The sequence below is a fragment of the Lepidochelys kempii genome, chromosome 12, assembly GCF_965140265.1.
Source record: "Lepidochelys kempii isolate rLepKem1 chromosome 12, rLepKem1.hap2, whole genome shotgun sequence".
Classification (NCBI taxonomy): Eukaryota; Metazoa; Chordata; order Testudines; family Cheloniidae; genus Lepidochelys; species Lepidochelys kempii.
The window spans coordinates 40,514,925-40,529,392 of NC_133267.1; the positions used below are offsets into that span (position 1 = coordinate 40,514,925).

General features: G+C 48.3%; 1 protein-coding gene across 4 annotated transcripts in view; it reads left to right on the top strand.

Annotated features, from left to right (window-relative positions):
- Positions 1–14,468, top strand: part of TANGO6 (transport and golgi organization 6 homolog) — a 93,837-nt gene that overhangs the window by 12,925 nt on the left and 66,444 nt on the right. For all 4 annotated transcript variants that reach the window (XM_073308309.1, XM_073308310.1, XM_073308311.1 and 1 more), the window contains exons 5-8: positions 247–383; positions 517–679; positions 4,382–4,464; positions 13,638–13,750. In XM_073308309.1, coding sequence (XP_073164410.1) covers positions 247–383; positions 517–679; positions 4,382–4,464; positions 13,638–13,750 — 496 coding nt within the window. The remainder of the gene's footprint in view (positions 1–246; positions 384–516; positions 680–4,381; positions 4,465–13,637; positions 13,751–14,468) is intronic.

Below are 14,468 nucleotides of genomic sequence, written 5' to 3' on the forward strand. Positions count from 1 at the left end.
CTTCAGTGCTTGGTTGTTATGCTTGTGAGTTGGAGTTGACTGCTGGAGTCCAAGGCCTTTGATAACACTTTGTTCCCTTCCTCCAAAGCAGCAGGGCAGTCATCTGAAAGACACCTGGGCTGAGGAGATCGTTAAAAACAAAAACCCAACTTTTAGCCTTAAACGTGTGGCTTCAGAAAAAACGGAACTGTTGTTTGGAATGCCAGAGTCTAATGGGGTCTGTGTCCCGCTCTCCTTTGCCTTCAGTCAGGGTAGCTGGTGGCAGTGGCGCTGAAGCAGCAGCTGCAGACTGGAGAAAGTGTGACATGGTTGCTAGGATCTTGGCTTCCTGTCCTCAGCAATCTCTGTCCCTGGAGGATTACTACCGGCAGGTGTGTCCACAGGTATGCCCTTCTTTCCCCGTTCTCACCAGAGCATGTCTGCAGTGCTCATGAGCAGGGGCTTGTGTGCTTAGCCCATAGTCTGGATGCTCTCTCTGTTTCCTGACCTGTGTTGTATGTGAAATTTCCATTCCAGATTCTAGACTTATTGCATATTCAGGATAAGCTGATGGCACACCAGTTCCAGAGAGTTGCCACCACTTCCCTTCTCACTATGGCCAGAGAATGCCCTCAGCTGGCAGGGAAATATTTGCTCCATCCCATGCTAGCGCCGCTTCTCCAATGCTGGGATATGGCAGGTAACGGTCCATCTGTCTTGGTCATGTGGTCCCATAACATATCCGGCAAACCCTCTCACTTGAGAAGGGAAGATCGGTTCTCTTTCTGTCATATATCTTTGGGCTCATCCCCCTGAAACGAATCCCATGGAGTAATCTCTCTGCAGATCCGGGGTCCTGGTCCTTCCATCAAGGGTTCCTCTTGATTATCTGTCTGGCTGCTAAGTGTCTAGGCTCAAACTGGAACATGTAGAAAGAGACATTGGTCCAGGAACACTTTGTCTTTATAGCCTGCTGTGGCCTCTGCCTCTTTCTGGTTGTGGTGCTTAAGGAACAGCTGGGTGGGTTGCATTTGAGACACATCCCAGATTCTGATTCCACCCCATGATAGCTACACGTGGTCCATTCTTAAAGAGGTTTGAGGAGTGACTTTGTTCTCTGAAATCAGTCGCATTCGTGCGCGGAGGCCCGTGGTGGGAGGAGCGCAATCTGTTTATAGTATGGTGTGCAGCGGGATGGGTGATACCTTCCTGTGCTAAGTCACCTGCTCCATTTGCTCACCCAGCAAAGGTGCTACATTATGTTCTTCAGTGCTTCGTTCAATCTCTGCCACACTGTTAAATTACTCAAGTGGCAGGGCTTCTGCTACTTCCAAAGTCTGAGGTGGTGTCAAGCGGTCAGTGGCAGGTTTCTGGTGGCCACCCTTCCTCCTAGCTGCTGGGGCGTGGGATGTCAGCCTCCGAGCAAGTAGAAAAACTTCTCCAATTTACATATTCTGACTTATGTTTTTATAAGTTGCTCAAAACAAAGCACATAACTCATAGTAACCCTTGCAAATGAACAATTTTCCTGTCATCAGCAAGCAGCTCCTAGCCATAACGTTAGCAAAAACTCCTAATCAGGAACACCTACATCAATGGTCTCCAACCTTTTCATGCCCAAGACCACTTTTTGAATTTAAGGGCAACCCAGGATCTGCCCCGCTCCTTCCCCAAAGCCCCACTCACTCCACCCCCCCCTCCATCGCTCACTCTCTCCCACCCTCACTCACTTTCACTGGTCTGGGGAAGGGGTTTGGGAGTGCGTGCGGGCTCTGAGTTGGGGCCAAGAGGTTAGCAGTGTGGAAGGAGGCTCTGGGCTGAGCCTGGGGTAGGGGGTTGGGGTGCAGGAGGGGGTGAGTGGTGCAAGCTCTGGGAGGGTTTTTGGGTACAGGAGGGGCTCTGGGATGGGGCGGAGGCTTGGAGTGCAGGAGGGGGTTCAGGGTGCAGGAGGAAGTATGGGGTGCTGGCTCTGGGAGGGAGCTCAGGGCTGGGGATCAGGGTGCAGAAGGGGGTTTGGGGTGTTGGCTCCGGGAGGGGGCTCAGGGCTGGGGGTTGGAGTGTGGCCTCCCGCTGGGCGGCACTTTCCGTGGGCAGCTCCTGGTTGGTGGCACAGCGAGGCTAAGGCAGGCTCCCTGCCTGCCCTGGCTCCACGCTGCTCCCGGAAGGGGCCAACGCACCTCTGTGGCCCCTTGGGGGTAGGGGGATGTGGTTCTGCACGCTGTCCCTCTCTGCAAGCACCTCCCCCAAAGCTCCCATTGGCCACAGTTTCCCATTCCCGGCCAATGGGAGCTGTGGGGGTGGTGCTTGCTGGCAGGAGCAGTGCGTGGAGACCCTTGTGCTCCCCCACCCACCCAGGGCCGTTGGGGCACTCTGGCCACTTTTGGGAGCAATGTGGGGCTGCGGCAGCCCTGCTACACCACCAGAGATCGCGATTGATTGGGAGAATCCCCAGGATCGACCTGTCGATTGTGATCGACGGGGTTGGTGACCACTGTCCTAGATCTAACGTCAGCTATCCACACTTCAACCCATTCTCATGGTTCTTCTAATTTTTACTTTTTATCCTTATCAGCAAAACTGCAGCTGCAGCTATTTTGTATGCTTACACAACACCCAAGTTATTCCTGACTATCAGGTGTTCTCGCTTCCAATTAAAGTTGGTGGAGTGCACAAAATTGCTGTGGTTTTGCCAGTCAATGTCTCTTGTAACATTGCCATCACTGTAATGGGAAATAAATTTACAGTACGTCCTTACCCACACATCCTCCCCCCCCTTGCCCTGGCTACACTGTGGTGCAGTCTCAAACAGGCCCTGACTTGCAGCATAGCTGAATCCCCTGGTCGCATGTCCCCAGCTCCTCCCCTTCCTCCTCCCCCTCCTCACTTTTCAGGCTAGAGGCCTGTGGCTTGGCTCCTTGGAAACATCCATGGTGGTGTGAGGGGTGCTGGTGGTATCTCCACCAAGTATGGCATACGGCTCTTTGTAAAACGGCAGGTCTGTAGCTTGACACCGGGTCTACTGTTGGCCTCCCTGGTCTTCTGGTATGCCTTCTACAGTGCCTTCGCTTTCATGTGTCGCTGCTGCTGGTCCCTTCTCCTGCATCCCCATGCAATCTGCTCATAGATGTTGATATCTCTATGGCTGGTCCATAGCAGTGCCTACACAGCCTCCTCTCCCCACAGGCCCAGGGGATCCAATATCTCCTGTCTGCTCCAGGCTGGAGCATGTAAGCAAGACACGAGAAGTAATTCTCCCGCTCTACTCCGCACTGAGTAGGCCTCAACTGGAGTATTGTGTCCAGTTCTGGGCGCCACATTTCAGGAAAGATGTGGACAAATTGGAGAAAGTCCAGAGAAGAGTAACAAAAATGATTAAAGGTCTAGAAAACATGATGTATAAGGGAAGATTGAAAAAATTGGGTTTGTTTAGTCTGGAGAAGAGAAGACTGAGAGGGGGCATAACATTTTTCAAGTACGAAAAAGGTTGTTACAAGGAGGAGGGAGAAAAGTTATTCTCCTTAACCTCCGAGGATAGGACAAGAAGGAATGGACTTAAATTGCAGCAAGGGAGGTTTAGGTTGAACATTAGGAAAAACTTCCTGTCAGAGTGATTAAGCACTGGAATAAATTGCCTAGGGTGGCTGTGGAATCCCAGGGATGGTCTAGATAATACTTAGTCCTGCCATGAGTGCAGGGGACTGGACTAGATGACCTCTCAAGTCCCTTCCAGTCCTGTGATTCTGTGTGTAGTGCATGTAGCCTTCATGGTCAGCTGGGCAGTTGCATGCAATAATGGAGAGCTGCTAGGCATGCTCACCATTCCGGGCAATCAGGAAAAGGCATTTCAAGAATTTGCAGGGCTTTAAGGAGGGGGGCTGGGGCTGGCACTCTTCCAGTCTGCATGACCCCAGGCAGTGGAGTTCACAAATGAGACCAGAGAGGTCAGTGTTGGGCATTGTGGGACAGCTGCTGGAGGACTGTTAGGGTCAACATAGGCAGCACAGCGTTTACATTCATGCTGAATCAACCTCAATACATCCTCCATGGCTCAATGCCCCTCGGGGAGGTGGTGGTACTATGTCAGCATAATGGAGCACTTACATGAATTGGAGACCAATTTAAGTGTAGACACATGTGCAACTAGATCAACGCACGGTGGCTTATGTCAGCCTAACTTTGTAGAGTAGACTTGGGGGCTGCTGATTTCACCCTTAACTCTTCACTTCCCTCCATCTATTATCCTATAACCTATTTGCATATGGGTCCAGTGTTGCTCTACTAAACTGCTTTGGGTGCTGTAGCCATGTGCCAGGACGGTGTCACTCTCCTGCTCCCAGAGGCTACTCTTTGAAGGTGCAGATGGCAGCAGAGTCTGGATGCTCATGCTCTGTGTTCTTTTCAGAGATGGCAATGGAAGACTTACCAGCAGGGACTGTGCTGGTGAAAGAGGCAGAGCTCAGCCGCTGCGTGGAAGATGTGTTCAAGGTACAGTATCTCATCTGAATCTCTAGTATGTGTAGCTGTTGCCTAAGGATTGAAGAGAAAACTGTACGTCCAAAGTCAGTCTTCAAGTCTGGGACCTGCTGAGCCACTTAAGATGAATATTCTAAACTATAAAAGAGAACAAAATCTCCAATGCAGCCTCAATGCTGAAATAAGGCAGAGTCAGCAGCGCCAGAGGAGCCATGCCTGCCCACTTTTTAATGTGGGCATAGTTTAATGGGACAGGGGGCTGCGTTACCCCACCCAAGCTGCAAGCCTTGGGCAGGCACAGAATGCTGCCAGCAGGGGCTGCACTTTGGGTGGGGAAGATAAGGTGATCAGCTTCCCCACCATGAAGCGCAGCCCTTGCCAGCGGCACCAGCCTCTTCTCGGTGGGGTGGGCTGAGGTGAGCCCCCTGGTTCCCCACCCAGGGCAGATGGAGGGTCCAAGTCTCCCCACAGCAGACCGGGTTCCCTGGGTGGCTCTTAGTACTGCCCAGCCGGTTCCAGCTCTGGCCTGACTAGGGGGCAGGGCCTCGTGGCCCCACCACTTCTACCAAGGTTCCAGCACTCCTGGGCTGCGTCAATAAGGCTTTGTCTATGTAAACAATTAGTCTGTTGCAAGCTGGGGTGTGCATCCGCCCCTCCATAGCCTCCAGCAGGCTGTCTGTGTGGATCCTGCTGACACACATTAACATTTTGTTAATGTGCTTTGATCTAATCCTCTTTGAAATGGGACTAGATCAAAGTGCATCATCGAACTGCTTATGTGCTTCAGCAAGGTCTATGTGGACAGTTAGTCCATAAGAATGGCCATACTGAGTCAGACCAAAGGTCCATCTATCCCAGTATCCTGTCGTCCGACAGTGGCCAATGCCAAGTGCCCCAGAGGGAATGAACAGAACAGGTAATCATCAAGTGATCCATCCTGTTGCCCATTCCCAGCTTCTGGCAAACAGAAGCAAGGGACATCATCCCTGTCCATCCTGGCTAATAGCCATTAATGGACCTATCCTCCATGAAGTTATCTAGTTCTTTTTGAACCCTGTTATAGTCTTGGCCTTCACAACATCCTCTTACAAGGAGTTCCACAGGTTGACTGTGCGTTGTGTGAAAAAATACTTCCAATCAATCTGGCTGTCTATTAATTTCATTTGGTGACCCCTAGTTCATGTGATAGGAGAAGGAGTAAATAACACTTCCTTATTTACTGTCTCCATACCAGTCATGATTTTATAGACCTCTATCATATTCCCCCTTAGTCATCTCTTTTCCAAGCTGAAAAGTCCCAGTCTTATTTATCTCTCCTCATATGGCAGCCGTTCCATACCTCTAATCATTGTTGTTGCCCTTTTCTGAACCTTTTCCAATTCCAATAGATCTTTTTTGAGACGGGGCAACCACATCTGCACGCAGTAGTCAAGATGTGGGTGTACCATAGCAGGCTACAGCGGGGTAGATTTGCACCTTAGCTTGCTGCGAACTCATGTTCATGTAGACAAATCCATAGAATCACCCTGTATCAAGTACAACTGTGGGGAGACTGCTACTTTTCTGACATGACCCAGAGACACCTCTGGATCCTTTCAAGCACCGACACCCAGAAGTGTTACTGGAAAGGGTCACAGAGCTAATTCAGCACAGGAGAACTTGCTGTTTGGCTCCTTCCCCAGAAGCCAGAGTCGCTCTGGAGGCACACTTGAGGTAAAATAGGCTTTGTTCTTTCTGGAGACAGTCTTGCAGCAGGCAATGAGGCAAAGAGTTACTATTCTGATCTCACACCCCTGCTTCTTTGGGTACGCTGTCTCTGTGTGATTTGGAGCTGATTGTAGAATCTAAATCTTTACACAGGATAGCTAGCCATTCTGCATTCCTAGAAGCCAGCTTTTAAGCCGTTTAACGTGTGCCATGTTAATTTTATATTATTATAGTTTATCAGAATGTAGTGCTGTACCAAGTCAAATGCCTTACAGGAGTCTAAATATACTACATCAACACTGTTACCTTTATCAACCAAACTTGTAATCTCATCAAAAATATATATATCAATTTAGTATAAATTTATATCAATCAATCAGACAGGATCTGTTTTCCATAGACTCATGTTGAGTGGTATGAATTATATTACCCTCCTTTAATTCTTTATTAATCAAGTCCTGGATCAGCTGCTGTATTATTTTGCCTGGGATCTATGTCAGGCCATGTCTGAAATAAGTCAGGTCATCCTGTTTACCTTTTTTAAATATTGGCACAATATTAGCTTTCTTCTAGTCTTTTGGAACTTCCACAGTGCTCCAAGACTTATTGAAAATCAACATCAATGGTTCAGAAAGCTCCTGAATCAGCTCTTGTAAAACTCTTGGATGCAAGTTATCTAGGCCTGCTGATTTAAAAATGTCTAACTTTAGTAGCTGCTGTTTAACATCCTCCTGGGATACTGGCGGAATGGAAAGATTGTTCACATCACCATATGATATGACTACATCATCTGTTTTACCCAGATACAGAACAGAAATATTTATTGTTATACTTACTGTAAGGCTGTTTTCAGGCTGAATACAGTTACAAAACAGAAGTAAAGCCTGTTAGGAGTTGGGAGGAAAAGAAATGTCACCACTCAGCCACAAAGGATACACTGTTCTTTTTGGCTGCCCAGTGTTACACTAGGGTGTACAAAGTCAGGAAATGGCTTGGATGAAGAATTCATGGAGTGACTTATTGGCCAGGGATGTGTGTCTAAGTGCCCCAGGTAGAGTAGGCTGGAAAAAGCAAAAGAAGGCTAGAGCATCAACTGCTTCTGGAAACTGCAGTCATTGTCTGCTCAGCCTTTCGCTTGAGACAATGGGGATGAGCTGGGGGAAGCTGGCTCAGTTAGGTGGGCATGCCGAAGCTAGCATAGCTAGCTAATTTTAGGATTATCCTAAATCTCGCTTTCAAAGGATGTATCCAATACTTAAACCCTTCAACTCAGATTTGAGTCCCCTACCCAAGGTCACGCTCAAGTTCTCATTGACAAACAAACACAGTACATATGCCATGTAGAGTTCTGTACACTGCAAACACCAGCTGTCCCCAAAAGGACTAAGGCACTGAGGTGCTTTCCTGTATTCTTGCAGCTGCAGGCTGCTTGGTAGGATCTCTCATAGGGTGGAAGTAACCAGTGCACTGCCCTCTGGCAGCTGTTTGGAGACCTGTGTGGAATTAATTTCTCTGTCCAGTTTTTACTGTGCAGCTGTCCACATCATAACTGACACCTGTCAGTGATCGTGTGGGCAGCCTTAATAGTGGTACCAGACATTCTATGGGGACAATTCCTTCCTCACTGTTGTTGGCCATCCAAATCAGGACTGAGGCATATGGGTGGAGTGAAACGTGGGGAAACTTGAGCTGTTTCTGTCACTCCTCTTCCTGGATAAACAGGAAACTTCAGTCTCCAGGGCTGTTATCTGATACCTTTCCCTGGAACTAAACTTGAGTAGTTCAAAAAGTGTCAATATTTTACAGTGAGGGTAATTAACTATTGGAACTGATCTAGGGACATGGTAGTTTCACCATTGCTGGGAGTTTTTATATCTAGATTGGATGTCTCTTTTTAGAAGTGATGCTCTAGTTCATCCAGAATTCATGGACTTGATGCAGAGCTCGCTGAGTGAGGCTCTATGCCTGTGCTCTGCAGGAGGTCCAACTAGATGATCACAATGGTCCCTTCTGGGAGGGCTGGCCCTAGACCAAATGGTGCCCCAGGTGAGGAGTGTTTTTGGTGCCTCCCCTCCATTTCTTAAACTTTCAAATACCTTATTTTTTATTGCATTTGTAGCCCAATTCTCGACTTTGCACTATTTGCATGCATGATTTATCCCTCTCATTATAAGATAATTTGCATGCTAGGATCTGTAAAGCTGTATTTATTCATGCCATATATAAGCAAATAAAAAAAAATTGTTTCCTCTAAGCTTAGAGAAACTTTTTAATTTTCAGAGTAATGGAAATGTACTCGCATCAAGAGATTGAACGGTGCCCCAACGTTGGGTGGACCAGTATTAAATTGTGTTGTAGCAGGTGACCGCCTTAGAATGTTAACCCTGTGTTGTTCTGTTTCAGATATTTTCCTATCAGATTTCCTTCTTGCTGCAAACTATATTGCAATTGAGTTTTTTGCTTCCTATACTGAGCTCCTGAAGGCTTCTTTGGGGGCATCTTTTATTTTCTACGGGGGAAAACAGACAGTACTAGGGAGAGCAAAAGCCTGTGTTCAGCAGTCTTAGAAAGTCATCAAACATTACATGTTAAGCATGGCAAAAGAAAGAACAGTATTTTTTGTTGCGTAGATAGGGGTTCGATCGATATCTCTGGTGTCTCATTAAATGTCCTTTATTAGTTGCTACTTACACTTGTCAAGTCTTAAAACACACATACACTTTCACAATTACACACTAAAACAAGGATCACAATATCGCAGCTGGGCTGTCAATTCACTTCAGTTCGTTCTCATATCTCACTGACTGGCGACGCCCTGCCCCTTATATACACATGAGGACATGGCTGACAACATTCTAGGAGGTTCGAGCAAAATATAGTTCTCAGAAAGTCTGGAAGGTTCCACAAGATTCTATAAAGGTCTAGAACGTTCTAGGAGGTTAGTGAAAAATGAAGCCACATACGGAATACCTGAAACATTTTACTTCAAACGTTCTATTTTCTCTTTTGCCACTAACAACAAAAACAGCAGCCCCCAAGCTGTCACCGGTGTTGCCTGCCCCTAAATCCAGCCCTGCCTTCTGGCCTTAAAATCTATGAATAAAGATCTGCAGAGGAAGTAGTTCCAAGAACATGAAAGTGAATCACTTTAGACTCCATCTAAAGCTTCATTCTAGCTGCTGGGAGCAATCTCCATTTACATTGTGTCTTTGTCAAGCTGGAATTTGTCAGGGGTTTTCCAGTTTTAACCTTCCCGGAAGAGGGCTAACCTGTCTTAATTCCCACAAAACCTAGCTTTTACCATCAGTGCTTACCCAATGCTTGGCAGGAAGCAAGTATGGGTGTAATTCCTCTCTTTCATGATGCATTCCTTTCATCTGGGGTAGTCCCTCTCAAAACACTGAAGGAATAGTGAGAAAGAAACAAAGTTCTCTTTACCTCTGCTACTGTCAGTATGTTTTCTCCTGATGACAGAAGTTGGAGAATCAGGGGAGGTCAGTAGTATAGTGCTTTCCAGATTCCTGATCCCATTGGATTCCCTTGGAGAAATCTATAACATTCTCAGTGTAAGTAGATGCTGTACCACGTGCAAAGGAAAAAGTAATAGCTTAATTCTAAATTTAAATTCAGCTTTGGTGTAATGGCAGGGACCCTCATCTTACTCTGCAACATGTGGATTCCTCTGTGTTGTGTAATTTCAGCACTGCAGACAAGTAATCTGGTCAGCAGTCACCACCCATTTTTCAGCATCATTACCAAGCAGTGTAATTTACTAGTGTGCTTTCAAGACCTGCTCTTGCATGGTGTAGATCAAGAGGAGGAGAATGAGCTGGACAAGATTGATGGTGATTGGGCCAAGTGCTACCAAAGCTCACTGAAACATGATGGTTTTCCTGCTCCAAACCACAGGGGGTGCTCTTGTTCAGGTTATAAGAGATGGGGTGATCAGGCAAACTCAAGAGGACAGGAAAATTGATGGAAACATGAGCTTACTACCCTAATGGGCCTGTCACTGTCAGCTTGTGCCAATAACTGACTGTCTTTAATGTTACTGCAGAAATCTCAGCAGGCAGGGAGGATAGTGCAGACTCAGCGTTTTATGTGGAGCTCCCCCCAACAATGATTGATTGTTCTTGAAGCTGCTGCGAGAAAACTGCTCCATCTCAATGAAATCTATTGCCTCTTAGCTGAAGTGCCAGTGTGATGAATGCTATCCGAGGGACTCAGATGGGCTCTTTGGAGCAGTGGTGACTTTGGGTGTGGTGGTCTGGAATGCAGGTCCCAGGGCTATGGCTGTGGAGAGGAACTAACCTTCCCTTGTGATGTTCTTTTAGGTTGTTAAAGGTACTGCATCCATTTGCTCCGAACTATGTCCAGAAATCTGATGTGGTGAGAGAGGCTTGGGCAGGTATCTTACTGTCCTCATCCCCTCTTCCCACACGTCACTTCTGCCCAATGAAATGCTGTAGAGAGGGTAAAAGGAGCAAATGGCCATGTTGCCAGACCCCTGAATTACAGCCCGGAAAGTCTAGGTATGCAGAGCAGTGCTTGGATCGAGATGGAGCATTGCATGCTGAGACCTGTAATCGGTGGGAGAGGCAGCAGGCTGCATTGTAGAGCTCCACGGGCATCCTTTAGCCACCCTGCTTGGTGTAGGAAGGTGTGGAACAGAAATGCCCTAGTGGCTCCGCCCAGGTTGGAGCTTGATCCTCTGCTGTGACCACAACAGCAAGTGTCCTCTTTGGGTCTAGCAGAAAACAAGATTCAAACCAGTCTCAGACTGTTACTCATCTGCAGTGAGCCAGCTCTGAGGCTTAGCCACATGTCCTGACAGGGGAACTTGCTCTCTACTGTGAGCCCCAAGCTCTGGGCTAGAAGGGCAGCATCTGGAGCAGTGGAGTTTAACGGCAAGAAGCTAATGATTGGATCTTTGGCAGAAGCCTTGGCAGTCTGAGCTTTTAAATCAGGGGTGGGCAAACTACAGGCCGGATCTGGCCCGCCAGCCGTTTTAATCCGGCCCTTGAGCTCCCGCTGCGGAGCGGGGTGTGGGGCTTGCCCTGCTCTGGCGCTCCAGCCGGGGAGCAGGGTTGCGGGCTGCTCCAGGTGGCTCTCGGAAGCGGCAGCGTGGCCCCTGGCTCCTATACATAGGGGCAGCCAGGGGGCTCAGCTCTGCACGCTGAGAAGTGACGAGAACCACGGCCAATTGGAGCTGCGAGGGTGGCACCTGCGGATGGGGCAGCGTGCCGAGCCTCCTGGCCGTGCCTCCTGGCCGTGCCTCCACATAGGAGCCGGAGAGGGGACATGCCGCCGCTTTCTTGAGCTGCTTGCGGAAAGTGCCTCCCGGAGCCTGCACCCCTGAGCCTCTCCCTGTGCCCCAACCTCCTGCCCCAGCCATGATCCCCCTCCCAACCTCTGAACCCTTCAATCCCAGCCCAGAGCATCCTCCTGTATCCCAAACCCCTCATCCCCAGCCCCACCCAGGAGCCCCGTCCCACACCCTGAACTCATTTCTGGCCCCACTCCAGAGCCTGCACCCCCAACCAGAGCCATCACCCCCTCCTGCACCTCAACCCCAATTTTGTGAGCATTCATGGACTGCCATACAATGTCTATTCCCAGATGTGGCCCTTGGGCCAAAAAGTTTGCCTACCCCTGTTTTAAACGCTGTGATTGTTGTAGTGTTTTGGGTAGTAATGATCTGTTATAACTAGCTGGCAGGCAGAGACCAGTCAGGGGGCTGCTCTGTGGCTGGTGTTCATTATGAAAATGCCTCCACAATGAAGCCACATATGGAATACCTGAAACATTTTACTTTAAATGTTCTATTTTCCCTTTTGCCACTAATGACAAAAACAGCACCCCCCAAGCTGTCACCTGGGTTGCCTGCCCCTAAATCCAGCCCTGCCTTCTGGCCTTAAAATCTATTTAAAAAGATCTGCAGAGGAAGTAGTTCCAAGAACATGAAAGTGAATCACTTTAGACTCCCATCTAAAGCTTCATTCTAGCTGCAGGGGATGAGGGATCCACTAACCTCCTAGAGGGTGGGTCCCTCATTAGTGGCAGTGTGCTTTAGTCCTGACAGCAGAGAGATTAACAATGGAGACTTCTGCTTGCAAGTGTGCAGGTTTTTTGCCTAGCAAGTATCATTTGATGCTAGAGTGGGAAATGCTCCTTTGTATACCAAAGATGCTGGTTAGGAAGCACGGCTCCACAGGCATTAGCATGGGCAAAACTCTCTGCATCAAAACAATAGGCCAAAATATTATCAAAATAATCTCTTTCCTCACCTAAACTGCTTTCTCACTCTGGGCTGGCATGTTGCATTTGACAGGCAATAGCAACGCTTGGAAGTGAGCCCTGAGATTAGATCAAACCCTAAGAACTGCTGCTTGCCCTCCAGCTGAAAGGGGAATCTGGAGCTGGAAGGAATAATCTTGTTTAAAGGAACAGTGTCCTCCAAGCAGCACAGTGTCCCAGCTGCTGAGTTGAAGATCATTCAAACAGCTTGCTAACAGGGTCGATATTTTGTTTGCCTCTTCCTGGCACCCTCCCAGTAAAAACATTTTTAACAAACCCACATACCTGTTAATTGGAAATTTACCTTAAAAAATGCACACACTCTGAAATTGTAACTGTAACTAATCAGCTTTTTATTTCTTATAGCCTTCTGCACTGGGTGTCTGTAGAGTTGTTGATATAACTGTAGCCATCCTATGAGGGTTTTTAGAGAAATAGTTCAAAACAAACCTGTAAAGTGTAAGATTTTTCAGGATCTCTCTCCCTGGGCTTTGGGGCAGGGAAGGGAGATATGGGGTGATTTGTGTGGCTGGTAACTGGTCTGGAGGTGGGGAGAAGTTGCTGAGGGCGGTTATGATGGTTTTTGAAATGTATCCGGGTACAGAGCTCTGGGTAGGTGCCTTTTGGAAATAAAGGGAGGGAGGAGAAAGTGTCACTCTGAAGTCTCCTCTAAGTGCTGCCTGTCAGCAGCCTGAGTCGGGGGTCCTCTGCCTTCTCCTTGGATATCTCACTCCGCACATAGCAACCCAGCTGCCTTCCAGCCTTCGCTTTCGAGGGACTGATCTGTTTGACCGTGGGAATTTGGCTCTGGATGCAGTATGTTTATAAAGACTTGTCTCTTCAAATACTGCAGTCTGTAGTTTTAATCCCCTACCCCTGAGTGATAGCCGTCCTGAGTAACTGGCTGTAATATACGAATAGCATGAAGCCCTACTGTAGCTAGCTCTGGCAGTTCCTAGATGACTCTGGAGAAGATGGTGCTGATGAAGGCTGCTTTCAGTGCTTATTAGCAAACAGGAGTCTGGTGTGATCAAGGGATATGGACTCAGAATTGGAAGGGCTGGGAGCAGTAACCTGCACAGTGTACATTCAGAAGTCAGTCCCTACCAGGCATGCATGTGCCTTTCACCCTTCCCTTCCTCTGCACTCCAGGCAGACATTTGACCTTTCTGTCTCCGTAGGTGTATGTGGTTGGGAATGAGCCCTCTGACGTGTTGCTGGAATCCTTGCAGCCAGCTCTGGGAGTGATTTTCTCTCTCTATTGTTTCACCAAGCAGAACGTGTCACACTTACGGTAAGGCATGTGGCAAAACCCTTCTGCTAGGTGAAGTGGTAAAGCTTTGTATCCTGGGGTGGGGGAATCCTCCCCGCTTGGTGCCCAGCTGTAAAAGACCGCGAAATCTGTGCCTTGTGCTGGGTAGAGATGCAAGTGTCCAGAAGACACTCCTGTGCTGAGCACCAGAGCTACATTTGGCACTGTATGGACATAGCTGAAGACAAAGCTTGCAGCCCCAAGGAGTTTAGATTCCAACTCGGCCCTGACTATGAATGTCAGACTCTCACAGCAGACCAGAACCACCCCCCAACTTGGTGTGGGAAGATATAGTGCTTGACTTGGTTCCTGCTAGGTTGGAAACTAGTACTTTGAGGTGGTGACAAGTCTACCTACAGGGTGCTGGGAATCCCCCATTACTGGGGGGTATAATTAGTTCACTGTCTGGCCTATGTGAAACTGACTAGGAAGGAGGGATCGTGGTTGCCCAGGGACAGCAGAAAGCCCTGTGTGCGTGTGAGGCGAGGGGCTTGGCGGGGAAGGGTGTTTTGTGTGCAGGTGGAATTTAAGGACGGGGGAAAACTTTAAATAAATTCCAGTATATGGACCTGAATGTCCTTGTGCTCCACTGGCTGTTTGGAGTAAAGGTCATTTCTTTCCCGTTTGAGCTGATTCCCTTTTTCCCAGAGGTGCACAGGACCTGCTCCTCTCCTGGCCATTGAACCTTTGTTTACACTGA